Source organism: Ictalurus punctatus, chromosome 13, assembly GCF_001660625.3.
Source record: "Ictalurus punctatus breed USDA103 chromosome 13, Coco_2.0, whole genome shotgun sequence".
Taxonomy (NCBI): Eukaryota; Metazoa; Chordata; class Actinopteri; order Siluriformes; family Ictaluridae; genus Ictalurus; species Ictalurus punctatus.
The window spans coordinates 21,407,649-21,429,233 of NC_030428.2; the positions used below are offsets into that span (position 1 = coordinate 21,407,649).

Here is a 21,585-nt window from a genome sequence, read left to right on the forward strand (position 1 = left end):
TACCAAGAACTGTTTTATTTCATCATTAATCAATTCATTGTCATCAACTCTGCTTTCAGACAAAAGTATCTACTATTATCTACTACTGTTTACTAAACTACTTTAATAGAAATGCTTTACAATAGTAAAGAATGAAGAAATTGTTCATATCAGACTTGGTAGTGGACCCTATTGTATTTTTTCAAGCAACCTAAATTTTAAGGCTCAATGACTGCTGGTTCGCCCCCTCTCTGATTCATAAAGCAGAAGCATGATGTGATGAAAGCAGATGGATTGACTGAACGATCCTCACCTTGGTGTGGTAAGTGTTGGTGCTCTTGGCTATGGCACATTGGCGGTCCACCAGGAAGCAGTACCTTCTCCTCTCCTCTGTCAGGGCATTTACGTAGCCCTCTGCGATGTGGCTGTCCAGCTCGCTCTGCCTGCTACTGATGGTCTCCACATACTGAATGACAGGGAAGGCGGTTTGAGGCGGTGTGAGACAGCCAAGCCTGGCCTGAAGCCTTCTCTCAAGACAGGCTGAGAGAAAGCTCACACTTTGAACAACATTCATGTAAGCTTGATGCTACCTGGCAATGTGAGCGCGCCAAATAAAGCATTCTGAAGCTAAATGAGCTGCAAAGTTGGCAATGGATGCATTCAGTGAGCTTGGCTGAGTATCAGATGACCGCCCCCCCCAAAAAAAAAAAAAAAAAAAAAAAAGAGATTAAGTTGCACTGATATGTTTACCGAACCTAAAGGTCAACTGTACAGTAGGGTCCAAAAGTTTAACATCACTACTGGGGACTATTTTATGTAGTAATTAAGCACAAATGGATCAAAAATGAATACAACCCCCCTCTCTCAGGATTCTGCAGCCGATCAAGCTATTGTCTTTCTTCTTTATTTCATGGTCTCATTTGAATTTGGTGTGTTAACTGGGTGGTGTGGTGGGTTATGTTCCTTCCCTTGGGCTGGGGTTCTAAAAAGCATGATAACTTAGGTAGTTAGAATTTTTTTTTGGGACTAATGGTAGCGGATTGTTAAAAGACTGTTACTGCTAGTATAGGTACAGTAAAGTACATTATGCCCTGTATTTCATTTTAATGGTTAAAAAACATTTAATATGTTTTTAAATGTTTATGAGTCAGAGAGTTTGATCCTGTATGAGGATTATGATGGCTACAACGGACATTAAGAACCAACATTATTTGAACTGTACTAGCTATGAATAATTGGGCCTTGGTCTTCATAATTGAGTAAATAAAGCAGCTTATGGACATGAATTCAGACTTTTGGACTCTTCTGTATGTTGAAAACATTTGCCAGTTGATCTTTATTACTAAATATGTACATGCATGCAAACTCACAATGAAGATACAGTGTAGTGCCATTTTGTCTTGTGTTTTTAGTCAACAGAAAATGGCTGTCTGATGTAATGCCAAACTCCCTGCTACTCTGTTGGCCATAGCTTCTATGTCCTTCAACAACAAGGACACAGCGCCACAGAGGTCGGTGTATTCCAGCAACACATACCCACATCGACACAGACACACACACATACACAAACCTGACCTCAGCCAGGTGTAAGACTCATCCTGAGCCAGGATGACACTTACACCGAGTACAGGTACTAGTGTGTGGAATATTGTGATTCCCACCTGCCAAGTGTTAATGAATATAGCTGAGCTCATCAAGGTTATTAAAAATAGTCCAAGATCATGGTCATCACCATTAGACTCCCTAAGTGCTAGGAGATCGTAAATTTAATCATTTACATTCACTCCCATATTCAACATGGGCTATACATTCAGAATGTAGGTATGTAATGGTAAAACACAGCAAAAAGTTTGGGGTGAACTCGAATAAAACCTTGGGTTCTCATTTGTGTTAAGGAGTACTGCTCTGGGATAAGATATTGATGTCATAGCATTTCAAGGAATTTCCACACATGGCTGTGCCACAATGCAGAAGACGTCATGGTACTTATTTACACAATAGAGCATGCAAATGCCAGTCGGGATACTGTTTCATCCTGACATTTTGAACAGTTTAAAATAAACCAAGCCCATTTTTCTTAAGTCGGTAATAAGTAGACACAGACAGAGAAGTCAGCAAAAGCACTAAGGGCAGCTCTACTTTATGACTAGCAATTTGTAACCAAACACTGATGTTCCTCCCTACACTGCAAATCATTTGCCTCCAATGCAGTACTGTACTGTGGGTGATGTTCACGTCCACTGTATCCTGCATCTAACACTTGGTTAGGATAATCCAATGTGGCTGTTCAAAAGCAAGTCAAAGTGAGGTCATGGAGTGCTGTCAAGTCAGTAAGCCTGGATCTGATTAACATAAGAAATACATGACAAAAGAAAATGAGTACCTGTTTCAAGTTAACATGCAGGTATATTAAGGTACATTAATATAAGCCTTTCACACCTTGTCAGTACTGCTGTATAAGTATGCAAGTCTAGACAGAAGAACTCAGGTCAAACTGCCTGACTTTCAGACACCACTAGGGAGCTGCCAATCATAGTGAGTGACTCAAACCTGATTTGCAATGGGGGTTGAATAATTCTGCTTGCAACCGTATATTGTGTATATATATATATATATATATATATATATATATATATATATATATATATATATATATATATATATACATACATACATACACACACACACACACACACACACACACATCTCCATTACTGCAGAACACCAACTCAAAATAAGAGCGAGAGGCTAACTAGTACAGCGCAAAAAACATAGCAAAGAAGCAGAACTAGGACGAGACGGACAAAAATAATATAGAGGAGGAGTCGAGAAGGCAGTAAAGGATGGTCAGTTTTATGCTGGGTCCACATCCTTTCCACTAATTGACTGCAACAGAGTCCAAAATAGAGCAGACCGTTAAAAGCTAATATTGGTGGTCAACTTTATCATTACTTGCACAGAAAGAAATATGTTTGATTACTGGCAGTTATTAAAACTGGTCTTAAGCAACTTTGATTGGTTTTAAAAGGTTTATCCAGTTTTTAAACCCTGTTGCAGTTGTCACTAATGTTATTGTCATTGTTTCTTCTCTTTGATCTTTTTCCACTGAGAGGTATGGTGATTGGAGTGGTGGGGCTTGGGATGTACACAGTGGGTACACCTCACCATGAGCTATAATATTAACTTTACTGTTGCTCTGTAAAGAGGCTTTTGAGCCCTGAAAAGAACTCACTGCAACCCCCGTGTAGATGTAACCTCAGTGTGATTCAGGAATGTACTAGGCATCCATAAGTTTTCAAGAAGCAGGTGATGAACCTACCAGTTATCACACAAAACAAGCATGTTCCCAAAGTTCAGTAAAAAAAAAAACAAAAACAAAAAAAAACCCCTCTGATTTCAGATCTGTAACTACAGATTAATTTGAATTAGACTAGCTAACTGCCTCTGTTGGCCTGCCAGCCACTCTGAAAATGGATGGATGGATAGATAGAACCTGTGTTATAACCTGAGTCAAAAATAACTGATTGCCAGTAGAGTGTGATCAAGTGCTTAGTGAAAACGAATGAATGATTTCAGTATAATGGTATTTAATAATGTATTCTTGGAAATGAGTTAAAAAATGTATTTATTTATTTATTTTTACAATTTTGAGGTGTTGATAACTGATTAAGTAAAAATGTCTGTACCATTTAATAATAAACATCACAGTATACAGGGCTCTGACAGACACATTTTCAGAGAAGTGTGAAAGGAAGTTAGTGTATTGGATGATAAAGTGAAACTCAGCAAATACTTTACATGATAAGGAATGCTGTTGTAGCTTTTTAGCTCTTGAAAAATAGTTACCTTTTAATATAGACAGTTATGCGGATGATGATCCAAGACCTCTGACATACATGATCACTTTGAGTGCTCAGATGTGATCTTTTTTTTTAAGTAAGCACACAGCAACTATAAAGGACTTAAATCCTCTGTAAAATCTGATCCTTAGGCTCTGAATCTAGGTCTGCTTTTTATGCTGCGATGATAATATACATGCACTTATACTGAAAACATTTTGATTAATGTGCCTCAAGCTCATTTCTTACAGATAACCGAGTTGGGATGAGAGACTCTGGGGCTCATATCAGTGTCATTCAGTTATTACACAAGAGTAATGTGCGCTCTCGCGCTCGCTCTCGTGCTCTCTCTCTCTCTCTCTCTCTCGCTCTCACACTCCAAGGCTAGTCACATGATAAAATTCAAATCTGACTGCAAATGTCTTTAGTATAATTATGTAATGAAACAATAATGCTATTCTTATTGATTAATTTTTTGTTAAATTAATCTCATTAGATTATTAGATTAAACAAATCTCCATGAATATTGAACACTTGCCATAAACTCTAATAACCTGCAATGAGATGCAGATTTATTCTACTGTTATGATGGTCTGTACAGGAAGAGGATGGGGTAGATGTAAGGATGTAGTTGCCTAAAATCTTTTTTGTCTGAAATCTTTGTCTGGACCAAATGTCCCAACAAGTATAGGAATTTCGAACAGTTTTGACCTTGTGAGGACATTTTTGAGCAAAAAATGAACTTTTGTGTGTGTGTTTTTTGGTTGGGGGTGGGTGTTTGGGGGTTAGATTTAGGTGTAGCACAGAATTAATAATTATGTCAATATATGGTCCTCACAAGTATAATAAGACAGAATTGTGTGTGTGTGTGTGTGTGTGTGTGTGTGTGTGTGTGTGTGTGTGTGTGTGTGTGTGTGTGTGTGTGTCAGGTTCACACAGGCTTTAATGTAGCACAGGCTTTAATATGGCCAGCTGATCTCATCTGCAGCATGACGCACAGCAGGGACTAGCAGCACTGCCATGTAAAATTCATACACTGATTTCACACAGAGCAGTGACCAGAACACACACACACACACACACACACACACACACACACACACACACACACATACACACTTGAATTATTCAGTGCAGATGTAAGCACTCATCTGCAAGTGACATACAGCAAGCTGAAAGAAAACATGAACCAGGGAGACATGAACTACAGAAAATGTCTGTGCAAGTCCATAAGGGTCACACACACACAGACACACAGACACACAGACACACAGACACACAGACACACAGACACACAGACACACACGGGTTCTACCAGAGGAAATACCTAGAGGTTCTTACCTGCTAATCAGCTAAAAATAGCTGAGTTTTCTGAAAACCAAGGAGCCGTTGCAGAGACCTGGCAGCTCCAGATATTGATTTGCTAAAGCTCTGCATCGCAGATAGCTGTACTGCTGTTAGACTCAAGTCTTAGTAATTACTTTATACACGCTGCACAAACTCCTGATACCAGTGTCGCAACTTTGGCCTTCAGCGGCGATCCAAACCTGTAGTCACAGCTAAGCTTGTTATGAAGTAGAAACCAAGCTACAATATTCTTAGTGTGAATACTTCCACATGCTCTTAATACACCTGTGGATCATTATGCAGACATTTTAGGCCCTGAGTTAAAGGCTATCCCATTACAGATGTAAATAAACATCATCTTTTAGCTAACAGGAATAGATTGTAGCCAAAAGTCAATTCTGTGCTTAAATCTAGTTAGATCACATAACACAATCAGTCAGGTCATTTAGGTAAGCTGCTAGGTACCATCACTTAAAAGTCTGTAGAAAGCTATTTACAATTTATTTTTTTTAAAAGCAGACCGATCGCAATATACAAAATAAAACAAAACGAAAAATAAAAGTTGTGTTTTGATCTAAGCCATGAGCCTAGCAGACAATAATGAGTACCATGTCGTATGCCACAAATTCCATCCATCTTCCATCCTGCTTATCCTACAGAGGGTCACGGGGAGCCTGGAGCCTCCCCCAGGGAACTTGGGGCACAAGGCAGGGGACACCCGGGACAGGGTGCCAACTAATTGCAAGGCACAATCACACACCCATTCACACACTATGGACAGGTTGGAAATGCCAATCAGCCTTCAGACTGGGGGAGGAAACCGGAGTACCTGGAGGAAACCCCTGACGCATGGGGAGAACAAAGCCCCCCCCCCCCCCCCCCCCCACACACACACACACACACAACCCCAGAGGTGTGAAGCAAAATGTGCTAACCATTAAGCCACCATGTCCCCATGCCACAAATTATGACATTTCATATAATGTGATACAAAGGGGGCTCCCGAGTGGTGCATCAGAACAGCCGTCCATGTCTGGGAGTCAAGAGAGCAGATCTGGCTGTGCTCTCTGACTACATACACCTATATGTACACCTTCTCTCTTCCTGTTTTCACTCAGTCTCAACTGAGGTTGAAAAAAAGCTCAGATTTCATTCCCCTGAAATCGCACTACATTTAAACCTGAGGGCTACTTGGCAAACCACATTAAACCACCTCCTCCTTTCACCTCCATTCTTTTATAACATGACACCTGTGGAGTGCTTCAACAAGCCCAAACAACCCACACCATTTACACGTCACACTCAGACATTTAAAAAGCAGTGCGCCTCCACGGCATCATTAGTAGCCCACCTACTGTTAGGGCAGAACAGACCCCAGGTAAGTGTAACCCACAGCTCAACACAATTACTCCTCTCTGGTGAGAGGCGTTCATGCCAAACAAGTTGTAGTTAGACAAAGCCACAAACCTACATAAGCAGAGTGGGCCCTGCTCTTCAATAAAACAGCTAGGGGAGTGGGCTGGAATATATACAGTAGTTATACAACAGTTAGCTCTAGTCCACTAATTTGACTGGACAAGAGGCGTTCCAAGAGTGCTTATATTTAGTATAACAGCACTCTTGCTTGTGTGTTATACGGTCAAAGGTCGCTGTAGATGTATTTCCGGGACAACAGCCAAAAATGATGAAGAAAAAAAAAATCAGGGTTTGACCAAATTAATTTGTCAAAATTAGAAATCCCACTAGTGAATTCCTCACACAGACAATATCAGGCTTTGAACAACTTTCTGGATGGCTACACGCCATAGCAAAACAGACATAAGTCTAATCAAGTCACTTTGTAGAAACATGCTCACAGCACTGTACAGATGGTAATTAATTAATCAGGGATTATTTCCACACCAATGTTAGCATGAACAGTTAACACGTGAGTGAAGAGATGATGATAATGAGGCATGTCTAAATGCTGTGAATGATTTTTACCTCAGATGATGAGACAGCGGTTGATGTGGATGATGCTGATAACCAAAGTGATAACTCAGTTTCCATTGTAAATCTGCAAGAACATTTTGTTCCCGAAGTAGATTAAGTAGGTGGGGTGTCTTTCAACCGTAACAAATGTTTTGCACCAGCATAGCCCAAGATCAACTGAGAAATCTATTCAAAGCAATACTGACATATGCTATAAACTGGCCTTAAGAGAATAAACACAGCCATGCCACAGGTACAAATCCAGCTGAGAGGCCCAAAGAGGCCAATACGTTCAAACCTCGCGCATTCAACTTTTTTGGAAAAGCCCTTTAAAGCTGGATTGACTATTTTCATTCTTACCTGCATCTCATTATCTCTATACTTGGATGCGCTCTTGCTGCCTTGCTGGCTTTTCCGTCGCAGTTTCTTCAGCTCCGCCTGGCACTTCTCCAGACTTTCTCCTTTGCTCCGGTGCTCCATCTGGTATTTCTTCAAAGCGGCCTGAGGGACAAAACCACAACGACCTTTTTGAAAAAAGGTTAAGGTCCTAACAAACCTTTTGTGTATGCACAATAAAAATAACAGCTATGTCTCTGACCCCTCTCATCCCGCTCTCACACTTTTTCAAACACTTCCGACAAGGGTGAGATACTGATTACAAACCACGATAATAAAAACCTCCAGACATAGACGCAGTTTCTTCCCCTGAGCTGTAGCCCTGCTCAATAATGTATTGGACAAACATCATTTACACAAATCAGTGCACTGCGGAAATTATAATATATTTTATTTTATTCTAGTATTCACCCTTTCCTTGTACCAGTCTAATTCTGCTTTATTCTGTTTAGTCTTTGTTAAAGGAGAAACTATGAAGTCAAATTCTTTCTAAGTGAAGTGTTACTTGGCTGGTAAGATTATTTCTGATACTAAATTGAGTAACTTTTTACAATAATTTTAGTGCAAACAGCATAGGGTTTTCTCTGATGTGATTTTATTTTAGGAAGTGCTTAAAGTCCCCGTGAAGTGCCTTGAAACGCGTAGCATTATTTGGTGTGTTGACGTAATTTCCACTGAAGCAGGAAGTCAGGGATGGACATATCGAGTGGCTCCTCCCCCTTTTTAAATACTGTAGAAAATACTGTTTACTGTAGCTTACCTCACAGCCAGAAAACTTACAACTGTCGGGGGCGGGACACTTCTGATTCTAGAGAGCGTTTGATTGGACAGAATATCTGATGAAAAGCTGAAGTGCAGAATGATGTCATCAAAATTGTTAATCCGTATTGGTGGTACAGAGAGACTGTACATTTTGGATGCATGAATCTTCTAAATGAGAATTTGGTCATTGTTTTGGAGCACACTAGCTTTTAGATGACCTTAAGACTAATATAGTCATACTAAAAGTCACAAAACTTTTTTTTTTTTTTTTTCCAAATTTTGATTTCATGAGGACTTTAAAGCCTAGTACTCAAATCAAAAGAAAAAGAAATGTGTTTAAATGTCACAGTGACTAACGTAGTTTAGTCTAGTGCTAGTTTTAACCAAATGTTCAGAATCTGAAAGTGCGTTTATGGTTTTATGTGGTTTATGGAAAGCTTACTTGCTCACCTTTGCCCACTTTCTATCACCAAAAAACTCCTTGCTTCAGACAGCATTTGTGTTTTAGATGTGGCTCTTTGTCTCCTTTGCTCTCCACCTGCAGAGCTTTCTGCCACTTCTCACTGAATCCTGACAATCTCTTTATTTTCTTTATTTAGTGTCAGTGCCATGAAAATGTATTAAAGCAAGGTTAAATATTTTCATTATACACCATTATGTATTGATCAGTGATTCATTGCCAAGGTTCAGGGTCAGATGTGCACAAGAACTGGGGTCAGAATTTTGCTGTAATACTATAAGTCCTTAAGACTTCAGTAAAGATGCCTCAGGCACCATTTTACATTCATTTAGACTCTGCTATACTAAGAGATTATCAGACAAAACACAAGGGTTTTAATAAGGGGAAAGAATCAGAAATGTAAATCTCTGCAGACTTGTTCAAATTCCCAGAAGTACCCTTTTTGATTCGATGCAATACAAGAAATCATAATTCTGCCTCGATTACTGAATGTTAGACAAACGTTGATGGAAAAACTGTAGAGCAGTTTTCCTTTGAGTTATGCTTTATGAAGATGTTTATGCACTGCTTAATAAGCTCTTATAGTGTTTATTTATGAGCAGTTTTTTTTTTCCCTGTGTGGTGTAAATTGGGCTTTAAATTTGGACTGTGAATATTTGATTAAATACTTGTAATTTAGGAGATCCAGGAGAATACCACGGAAAACTAATCCTGAGCAATGGAGAATAAACTGTAAATGCATTAGTCTCTCTTTAACTATCAACAGAATCCCTGAATGCAGTCTCCTTGCTGAGAAATGCTCTAGAGGGCTGTTACACTAACACGCAGACTGCCATTAAGTGCACTGCACATTATAATACTCACATAATACACAGCCTTATTAATCAGTTTGCTGAAAATAAAGTTTGTGTTACATTGTGAAAGCACACACCAGATATGAAATGATTCATGGTGAATTCAGAAGTAAGAGAACATCATTAAATCCAACATACTAGGATATATAATTATAAGCAAGTGGTTAAAAAAATAAATAAATAAATAAATAAAAAATTAAAGGGTGGATAATATGTTTTGTGGCTAAAAGCTATATAAATAACTGAAGTGTGAGAAAGTTCACTGCAACTTTGGAATTAGTTTCAACAAATTTAAGAAGAATATTAATTCAACAGCATCTCTGAGTGTGGATTTGTTACCTACATTTAAGTAGCGTGCATCCAGCTCGACCTTCTTCTCCAGTTCTGTCAGGAGCTCATTGTGGAAGGATTTCAGCTAAGAGACAAAAGCATGCAGTACATATATGAGGTAATGGCATTGCTACCTCTCTCTCTCTCTTGTCTTACACACAAATGGATAACCAAAAAAAATAAGGGAATTTCAACATTAAGTCTACGAAGATGCTAGAACAGCTTCAGTGCTCCTTGGCAGAGATTCTACACATCTCTGGAACTGTACTGGAAGGATGAACATCATTCTTCCAAAAGATATTCACTCCATTGGTATTTTGATCATGACGGTGAAGAGAGCTACAAGTCTAACATGTGCTAATTATCTTAGCATATAATTTACATAATCTTCATCCTCATCAAACCATTCAGTGAGCCCTGTGGATGGGGCGGAGTCACTCTGGAAGAGACCACTCCCATAAGGACAGAAATGTTTCATCAAAGGATAACTGTGATACAGAGAACTTTGTATTGATTTCTAGTGACTCTTCACTCTAAGGGGATAAGTGAATCCACCCATACGGCTAGATAAATAAATAGCCCCCAAAGCCTAACAGAGCCACTGGTTTTCCTTTAATTCCTCACCCGTCTGTGTACATCTAGACTCACGGGCTATTTTAGCAGGTAAACCTTCCATAGACTTTGTAGTTAGAGATACTGTAACCCATGTGCTGCTTTTCACAATTTCTAAGTCCTTGTTTATCCTGTCCATCAATGAGAAAAGGACTAAAACTGACCCAATATATTTTCGGTATTGGCTCATTCCCAGCACAGAAGTGACACAGTCATGGAACTGAGTCTAGTGCTGGAAATACAGTTTAAACACCTACAATTGGTTAGCATCATCCTAGGAAAAATGAACAGACATCCTTCTTGCCAGACTTGGAGAGCATCATCAGAATTCACACTCATGATCTTCTCACCTAGGCATCTATTCTCAAGCTTAAAATGCTTGTTTATGCAGACAGCCACTCAAGCACCACTCAATCTAAGCTTCAATACTAAACTCCAACCATATCAGCTGGGCTTAGCTACATCAGCAGCTACTTTACAGAGATAAGGCCAGCTCTATGAGAATGCAGATATAACACAGCTGGTAAAAGCACACACTTTGAGAAGGTTTAACCTGAGTGAAAGGTATGTCAGAGTCCTGCAGGATCTCCTCTTTCTCAATGTTATCCTTTTAGTTAAGGATGAAACAGAGTATGGTGTTTGTTTACCCTGTGTCAGCACGTGACACTGAGCAGGAAAGCCCCCAATATCTTTTAGCCTCAGGGTGGATAATGCTATAGACAGGCACCATTGTTCAGGTGACATTTTGAGTCGGCACACCCTTCTCTTTCGCCACTACTGAGCCAGATGAAAGCCTCCAGATAAGGTCAAATAAAAGAATAGGAATTAGAACTATTTGGGGTATTTAATGGTGTTTACTTCACAGTGCTGTTGAATTCTTGAATCTGATCAAAAGTCAGAAGTTGTAGTTCTGGATGCAAGGCAAATTACAGTACACATTTCTATTAATAATATTAACAACTTGATATAAGCATGTTCTCAGTGAAGACATGCTTATTTAGCATTTTTGTAAGGAGTCTCTAATGCAAGTTTTCCATCTCGAAAATTTCTTCAGATTCCTCTGTAAAATTATTTTGTCACTTAAAAATCATTTCTTGCTACTATAACTACTATGGAAGTCATAACAGGAACTTGTTTCACTGACTTTCCATGACATTAAATGTAATGATAAATGGATAAAAAGTACAATGTGTTCATCAATAAACAACAACAAAATGTTCATGTCTGCAAATTTCTGTGGCATATAAGGAGTAAAACACATGTGGCATACTGTTATTGGAAATTAGTCAACTTTGGGGTCACATACTACCCTTTTGTTGATTATTTTCCCATAACAGCATGCCCAATAATGTTTTATTTCTTAGGCAAATACTACTACTACTACTACTACTACTACTACTACTACTACTATTACTACTACTACTACTAATAATAATAATATGCTTTTATTCCATACGCCACTCATGTCAAAAGAAATTACTTTTCACAATGATACACACCATGTCTTCCAACTGCATCTGAATCTGTCTGTGGACTTCTGCCATCTGAAAGAGTACATCCCCTATGAGAGAGAGAAAGAGAGGGAGAGAGAGAGAGAGAGAGAGAGAGAGAGAGAGAGAGACAGAGAGTGAGAGAGAGAGAGAATGAGAGAGAGAGAAAGAGAGAGAGAGAGAGAGAATGAGAGAGAGAGAGAGAGAGAATGAGAGAGACAGAGAGAGAGAGAGAGAGAGAGAGAGAGAGAGAGAGAGAGAGAGAATATGTTAAAGCCCTCATGTGCATGTACACATCCTGTACTATCTACGTGCAGTAAAATCATGTGGGTCCACATAAACAATATAAGCTGTGTGACACAAATATAAAAAGAGAGACGAGAAAAGGAGGTAGAGAGAGACTGATTGATGAAGAAATTATAGATGAAAAATAAAAGACAGACAGCAGTGAACAGGTCTTCATTAAGCACATACCAGATAATGAAATCAGAACATATATGAAAATCACAGCAACAAAAGCTTATTGCAGTAGCTGGAATAAATAAACAAAGCAGGTGCAGCACATTAATAATCACCAGCACATTGCATAATGTGATCATTAGTCATAAAGCAACACAGCTATATGACAACAATTCATGCAGCCAGGAGGTGTGTGGTCTCGGTGTGTGAGGTATGCAGGGTACCTACACGCAGCTTCTTCTGATTATCCAGCGCATTGAAAAACAGAAAGAACAAAAGAGCTGGTTTGAGGAAAAAAAAAACAGAAGAACAGTACAGCAGTACACCTGGGGACACTATGAAGGAGATAAAATATTTCCCAGGGAGAATACAACAGACACACTGAATACCGACACGCATCTCCCCAGCCTGTTTCCCTCATAAATACAGCCAAACCTGCATTAATATGGACCAGAGAGGGATCCAACACAGATATTGTCTCCTTCTACAACTGCTCTTTTCAAACCATTACACATCCAGGAAAATCACAATAAAGCTGATGTGACCGATCTCAAATTTGGAAATACATGTGCAAGATCTAGAGGTTAGCGATTGTGATTTGGTTATGATTTGCAGGCATACCGTTTCTGACAACTTTATTAATATATAATAAAATTTCATATCAGATTAATGACATGATCAAAAAAAACATATGCGAGGTGGTCAGGGAAAACCCATCATCACGTGCCAAAGTGGCTGAATTCATGCAAACTTCCAAAGAGGGAAAAAAATAATTGTCTGTCAAAAAAAAAAGTATAAATATGAGGTAACACATAGGCCAAATTCCCTGAGTCATTCATAACAATGGGATAGACCAAGGAATATAGCTGTGATGTGCAGCAAAAGGTTGTTGAGCTTCACAAAATGGGAAGCAGCTATAAGAAAATACTACAAACATTGAAAATGTCCATTTCTACCATCAGGGTAATAATTAAGAAGTTTCAGTCAACTGGAAATGTCATGAATCAACCTGGAATTGGACGTGTGTTTATATTGTCTCAGCGCACTGTGAAGAGGATGGTGGCCAAAAAATCTCCAGGGATCACAGCTGGAGAGCTGCAGAAGTTGTGTCTTGGGGTCAGAAAGTCTCCAAAACTACAATCCGAAGTCACCTACATCACCACAAGTTGTTTGGAAGGGTTTCAAGAAAAAAGCCTCTACTCTCATCCAAAAACAAATTCAAGTGTCTTCAGTTTTCCAGACATACAAAACCCATGGAAAACTTGTGGGGTGAACTGAAGAGGAGAGCCCACCAGTGTGGACCTTGAAATGTGAAGGATCTGGAGAGATTCTGTATGGAGGAATGGTCTCAGATCCCTTGCCATGTATTCTCCAACCTCATCAGGCATTATAGGAGAAGACTCAGAGCTGTTATCTTGGCAAAGGGAGGTAGCACAAAGTATTGACTAAAAGGGTGCCAATAATTGTTTCACACCTATATTTAACAAAGACGATTTTTTGCATAAACCTGTGGTTTGTTTGCAATTGTTTGATATCCATGAGAGCAGAGTATTTTTGTGAATTATTTTGAACAAAAGATCAAAAGTTTAAACAATAAACACAATTTTTCACAGCCTTCTTTAATTGTTGCGCTTGCTTCTTATTTTTCCAGCAAAACCCAGCAGCCTTCATTATGTTTTTTGTCTGAAAACGGTCTCTTACATAATGTTATTTTCTTTACAGATATATAAATATTTTATTTTGCAACATTTAATCTGTAATGTTTAATATTGTTCTAGAAAACTAATGCTAGGAAATTTTAAAAGGTTTTATACTGGCTTGATAATGTAGAAGTCATCAAACAAAGTTTAGAAATATATAACAAAGTTTGTACACAAAAAAACCAGGGTGCATAAGACTTTTTCACAGTACTGTGTATATTTTTTATATATATATATATATATATATATATATATATATATATATATATATATATTAACCTAGAAGAAACTTTAACACCTTGGCTTTATGAGACAGTAAACATATGTCACCAAAACAACATGGAAATGGTTTTATTCAATGAACGTTCACTGTAATCTTGTCATTAAGGCTGTTCTCCTGCAAAGATCATATTGTGTAAGGAATCAGTATAACATATTTGCTCAGCCTGAAGATGTCTTGCTAGCTAAGTGTGAATGTCAGACTTTGATCTAGTTGTTGGATGGCTACATGACATAGACATTAATCAATTCAGTGTGGAATTAAATATCGGCTATTAAAATGCCAGTGATGCTCTTGTACCAAAGTCAGAACGCAAAATTTAAATGCACCCAGATTTTTAAAATGCTAGAACTTCACTTGTGGTTGAAAAACATGCAAAAGAGAAAAATATTTCGGCTCATGGCCTGTACTTTTCAAAACTACTGTATATATAAAGGAAAATGTCAATGTCACCGTGTGACGGGTTTTCCCAGTCCACCACACATATACACTCTTTGGATATACGTGTTACTTTGGATGGTTAACAAATCCGGTTTTCTAAATTAGTTCTACTTCCTGAAAAGGAATCTCCTCTGTTATATGGTTCTACATAGAACCATTAAGAGTTCCACTAAAGGGACAACTGAGGACCTTTTTTCTAAGCGTGTATGCCTAAATCTTGAGAGATTGAGAACCTTTAAAAATACAGTAATACATATTAAATTAACATACATATGAATATTAATAAAATCAGTTGAAGTTGCACTAATCCAGTTGTAACATATTTGATTCAGCACCCGTGACTAACTATGTTGAATATCACTGGGGAGAATGTATAGGATCGTGATCATGTCATCATGTTAGAGAAATGGCATTAAGCAGCGTTGAGCTATCTTCCCGAGGTGATATTCTGATCCCTGTCTGAGTCTGTATTAACCAGGTTTTGGCCAGTCCAACACTATTTTGTAAAGAAACAGCCATTAGTACGCACACCATGTTCCTTACACGACAAGGTGCTCACATACATGGCCTGATATAAACTGATGGTTTACATGCACAAACACACTTACACACACATACACACCCATTCACACTAATGTACAACATGAACATTGGCTTCATATCTCTCTACCTCCAGTTCCAGATTGAGTCACAGTGTTCGGTGTTACTTGCCTGTGTGTTTGTGGGGCGGAGAGGAGGGTGTATGGGTGTGGGTGTGGGTGTAGGTGTATGTGTATGTGTGTTGTCTGAGTCCTAATGCAGTGGATACGTCACACAGCAATGTAGATCAATGCACTTCTACCTACTGCCATCTGTTTGGTCCATTTCCAAACCGCTTTGTCAAACAGATCAATGAGACAGCCGTGCTACTGACTAATGTAAAAAATGAGAGTAGGTGCTCAGAGTTGTACACTCACACACCTTTCTATCGGCCATCCTCTATCTATTTGCTCAGGTCTCCTAATAGACACAATAATAGGAGGTTTGGACTAAGGTCTAGATCTTTCTGAATATTGTGTACACAGTGGGTTTCATAAAGGATGACCCTATGTGTCCTTTCATTATTTACACCAGGTCAAATCCTGTTCTCAGCCTCATTGTACTATCAGCTCTCATCTAATCAGCTCTAAAGCTCAGAATAAATCTTAGGCAGTGTGTGCGTGTGTGTGTGTGTTATTTGCAGATGAAGTACAGCGGAGCTTAGTGTTCATCACTGGCTATGAAAAACGGCTTATGTATTCAATTCACAACAAAAAATTTTAAAGGTTTTTTTTAGTCATCTGCCTCACACATATATTATAGAACGGATACATTTAAATTCCTGTAGGCATGCAACTTATGTCTATTAACGTGATATTTATTAATAAAGTATGGTAATAATACTGATTAAACCAACATATGCTGTTTATTTACTGACATTGTTATACATATGGGAATTTTTTTTGTTTGTTTAAAAAACACAAACAAAACATAAACAAAGCAGAGTGTTGCTTTGTTGCCACTGGTAGGGCAAAAGCACTGGACGGAAAGCCACTTATGTATTTCTGAACTTATGGAGAACATACAAGTTTTGAGAACTCTTTCAATTATATCTAGCTCTTTCTGCAGTAACTGTTTTATCAGGGCCGCACTGGATCCAGAGCCGATCCTGCTGACACTAAGGTAGGAATACACCCTGCTTTCAAACATAGGGGAAAATTAGAGCAACTACAGGTATGTTTTTAGGAAGTTGGAGGAAATTGGATTATGTAGAGGCAACCCACATGGACAGGAAAACATGTGACACAACACATAGACAGGAAGTTGAACTCAGGATGACACTAAAACTGGGATTCATATGTCTGAGTCATGAATTATTATTGTAGAGTTGTAGACATTTTGACTGTTGTGTATTAAGAACTACAAAGCAAATACAAGTGATACAGTAATGTCATTATGTGACCATTCTTCAAATCCATCTTTGTCCTATACACAATCAGGTGGTGCCTAAAATGGCATGCCATTAGGAGCAAGTTTTTTTTTATCTGTCTCCTAACTCTGATCACAATAACAACAAAGCCGAATTTAGATCAGTTAACAAATGAGGTACGCCAATTCAATTGAGCATTATATTGTTCCCCAAAGGGTATCGATCACCTCGTGGACCTCTGAGACTCAAGCTAACCAATTGGATTAAGGCTAATACAAATCACCAAATTGGCTGAAGCTGGAAGAGACTTTATCATCATGTGTGTTTGTGACTTACTGTGCTCATGAGTACCATCATTCCTAGAGTGTGTGCTGGTGGAGAGGAGATTAAAGGCTTTCAAGTTTAATTCTCTATTTCAACCTCTCCGCCCACGGTTAACCACACACACACACACACACGCACACACACCAAAATCAGAGGGACAGAAGATATGCAACCCTGTGTACCTTTGTCCATTGACCTTGCCCTGGCTGCCTTCATCTCCAAAGCAGCACACTCCAATATCCTGTTTTTAGTCAGCACCATGCTTGATCTAATTCCACTCCACCTGCTCCTCCTTCCCTCCATCCACTTGCGCTCTAATCCGCTTACTGATAATCAGCACTGATCACACAGCAGAGGCTTATGGGGCCTTCAGCATATTGTTATTTGGGTTTAAAGGGTTGGAGCAATTAAAATCTGAGCAATTAAAGCCAATAGCGGTGGCCAGGCTTTGAGCCAGGGATAAATGGCTGCAGGTCCTTCGTTCTGCAGTGAAGGAATGTGGACTGTACTTCTTTGGAGGCCTGCAAGAGGCCGTCGAAAAGAATTCCGCTATTCAAAATGCCTGTCCCTTGTACAGAGCTTGTAAGTATTTGTGAAGAAAGAAAAAGACCCAATAAAAGGGACGTGAACCAGGCTTAACCAGAAATAACAAGAGTGCTCCAGTTCTGGAGTTCTCAAACATTTTTTCAGCCAGAGACCTCTTTAACTGTGAAAACATTCCATGGACCACATACATAATACAATTATAATAACTTTGAGAATAGTGGTAAGTTCCACTACAGTTATAAACTGAAAAATGATCGAGCCCTTGTCTATGCTTTATGGACCCCACTTTGAGAACTGTAGTTCAGCTGTCTTCCAAAGATTCATTTATTTTTGTTCACTTGCTAAACATGGCTAAAGATCCAGCAAACTGGCAAAAACCAAACTCTATAGTTTAAGGACTCATTAAGTCACATAAGATAATCAGTGTTCAAAAGTTTCTCCATTGGTCTGATAAAATCTATGAACAGAAATGAATCCATGGAGCAACATCTAACCGGTAAGATTACAAGTAACTGGAATGTTTTTTTTATTATTATTATTATGTACACCATCCCCCCCCCCCCCCCCCCCCCCCAACGTAGCCACTGAAAAATCCAATACATCCACTTTTCCCCATCACACAACAGCTACTAACCCAAGAGAATGAAGGCTAATGCTAGTGTTCTATGCTAACAGACACTCATGTGATGGGCTGGTATGGCTTTCATGACCAGAGTACAAAGAGACACCATTCTCAAAGTCTAATATTTAAACATCCATAAAATAGAACAAACTCTCAGACAGTTGCGGCCCTTAAACAGCCCAGACGTTGACTGTCGCCAGCTACAGAGACACTAATGCTCAAAAGCCCTGATAAAAATCTTACTACTAAAAATAACATGTGTTGATTAGCATGTAATGTAATCTAACCTTTAGTATAGCATCATTAATATAAGAAAAGGTGGATAGTAGAGGCGTAACCACAGGGGGTTGACCTGACCTATGACCTCCTATAATGATCCTGCTGAGATGGAAAAAGAAATTGAGAGCCTCATTACTGACAGAGAGTGAGTTTTTCATCAGCTGAAAATGAATGACCGTGTCTGCTTTAATCTTTCTCACCCTCTCGCACAGGTATTTAGGGTTTCACTGCTGTATAATGCAACTATTTCCTGCCCTTTCTTCTATATTTTGCACCTCACTCTTGTTTTCCTGTTATCATTCTATCCACTTGCTCATACTTTGGCTCAATCTTGATTTCCCCCACCTTTTTTCTACTTATCCCTCTGAATTTCACTACTTTACATCCTTCCTCAACTGCTGTGACCTTGCTGGAGGTAATAAAAGTCGACAGTATAAGAATGATGCAGCACACAGATGCTAGTGATAAGCATAAGCACCTTATTACCAAACCGAAGCCATAATCGCATTCATACTCATACTTTTTTTTTTATTTTTTTTTTTATAGTGGGACAGGTGTAGCTGTGCTAGCTGTAAGCTGGCATCTCATTTTAAGGCTCTTGATGCAAAACAGGTCTGTTTGCTTGATCTCTTAAAGATTGATTACTATTATTATTATTATTATTATTATTATTATTATTATTATTTTTACAAAGCAATACAATTGCGCAGGTCTAATTACTTTTTCTTTTTATTCTTTATAGGGAGAAAGTTGTGTCCAATCCATGATGTCACATGGAGCAATTTTTGATGCTTTCTTTTATAATTACACAACCGAAGATGATGTGATGCATAATGGAAATAAATTACAAATAGTTTGCACAATCACAAGGCTACATACGTTTGAAATGTAACACCTGTGGAATGAGCTATTTTCAAACTGTTTAAATAAGTTTTATTCCTCTTATATCACAACAATTTGCCAATTGTTATTATTAAATTTTATTAAAGAATGGCACATTATACCTTTTATGAGGTTATAATGGCATTTAATGTTGTGGAAGAATTACATTTAGTGTGTGAGAGAATTTAGTTCCTGTTATCACTTTATTGTATTCCTTCTTCAATAATAGCACATTTTTATATCTTTTTATTATTAGTCTTCGATTATGTGGAGTGTCCATCATAGTGTCCATTCCTTTGATTTATCTGTTATATAGATAATTATAGAAACAATAATATACTTTGAAAGAATGAGTGCATTAATATAAACCTGGGATTGCTTTGCAGCCAGTCAGATTTGGGAATTCAGCAGCACTGTGCTATAGGTTGATTAAAGAGAATGGATGACAGAAAGGGGTTTTATCATTAATGAGCAGCTGTTAGAGCCACAATAGAGATTGATGACTGCGGTAGCACTCACACTAACTGGTAAGGGGTATGACAATGAAAACTGATGGATAGTTAGGCATGTAATTAATTTAGGGCACCATGAAAGCTGTTCTGTAGTTAATGGGACCTCTCATTTGCTCTTTACTCATTTTTCCACCATAAACTTTAGTGACTTTTTTGGAATGTTATTATATATATATTTTTTACCTGTCTAGAATGATCAATATTACAATTATTCTTATTTCTATTATTACTACCTAGAGCATTTGACTTTCCTTCAAAATATCTCTCTTTTATTATCTCAGGAAAAGTTTATTTCTCACTCTTACACTCAGCTACCTTATTACAGGTCCTGAATCTGGATTTCTGTAAAGCCTCTTGGGCAAATATTCTAGAAACTAATAAAGCATCTTATAAAAAAAACTGACGATTCCACTATATTAAAGTTATCCTGTTCTTTTTTTGAAAGATAACATTGATACGGTGCATCGACATCCTTTTAGGTCTGAACTGTTTGCCGTATACAAGCGTGAAGGGCCTGAAAGCTAAGACACTATTACTCTAAGGGGGTAAGACAAAATGAGTGTAAGAAAACACTAAGCAGTTGTCCGAGCTTCCCACTCCCTTACAGTGAGAAGAAAACTATAGACTGTCTTTCCACATCTGTATCTCTGCTAAAAAGGAAGGTAAGCATCAAGCTGTCAGCTAAGAGAAGTGTCAGTCTGGTGTTAACACACTGTTCTGCATATCCACTCGATTCCTCTCGAGGTGAAAAGATGTTCAGCAGCACCTCTATTCGAAAAGTTGTGATTTTAACATCTCATTCTTTTCTGGAAAATTCCCCCAACACACACTCACCTGCTCCTTAAAAATAACCAACCGAATGCTGGCTGGAGACCTGCATCTCTAAACGACTTCATTTATATGTGTGCAAAGGGAGAACATTATGGATTGTGTCTTGAGGTCTACTTTCTTGTTTTTATCCTATACTCTTTATTCAGAGAGGCAAGGGAAGAATAAGATAACATTTTCCTGTTTAGCAATTTACAAGCACGCACAATATTTTATCATAGAGACAATTAAAGGTGGCATCTGCAAAATACCTTCATAGGTTTCAAGTTATCAAGCACATGTCTTTTTAGAAAAACATGATACCACTGGGTTGTACACATAGGACACTATAGATGCATGTACTGTAAATAGTGATAGGAAAACAGAATGGCTGATGTACATACAACACTATTTTGTAGTGTAGTGGTATAAGTCTTTGTTACAGTTTCATTGCATGCTAGTAAAGAAATTAGCATTAACTTACTGCATTACGCGGTGAGGAAAAATCTTAAAGGCATCTTTTAGTGGAGAGGGGATCATGTTGATTATGCTGATGACAAAAATACATGATAATTGGAACCTGTGAAGTTATTTTCTTATTTTTTTCCCCCAAAACATTAGAAGAGCCAGGAGTGTTCCTTTTTGCTTACTGATTGTAGGGTAAGAGTTAGTGTTGGGTATAGTGTTATTTATTATTATTTAACATAAGCTCTCAGAAAAATGGGTACTAAACTGTACTTTTCCT

The 21,585-nt window shown here is 38.3% G+C and overlaps 1 protein-coding gene across 6 annotated transcripts in view; it reads right to left on the reverse strand.

Annotated features, from left to right (window-relative positions):
* The window catches only part of baiap2b (BAR/IMD domain containing adaptor protein 2b), a 61,427-nt gene that overhangs the window by 17,513 nt on the left and 22,329 nt on the right, over nucleotides 1–21,585 (reverse strand). For 5 of the 6 annotated variants that reach the window (XM_053685018.1, XM_047159608.2, XM_047159610.2 and 2 more), the window contains 4 exons: nucleotides 12,050–12,111; nucleotides 9,952–10,023; nucleotides 7,497–7,637; nucleotides 293–445 (listed from right to left, as the gene is read on the reverse strand). In XM_053685018.1, the coding sequence (XP_053540993.1) occupies nucleotides 293–445; nucleotides 7,497–7,637; nucleotides 9,952–10,023; nucleotides 12,050–12,111 (428 nt within the window). The remainder of the gene's footprint in view (nucleotides 1–292; nucleotides 446–7,496; nucleotides 7,638–9,951; nucleotides 10,024–12,049; nucleotides 12,112–21,585) is intronic. The other variant, XM_053685019.1, reaches the window with a different exon arrangement.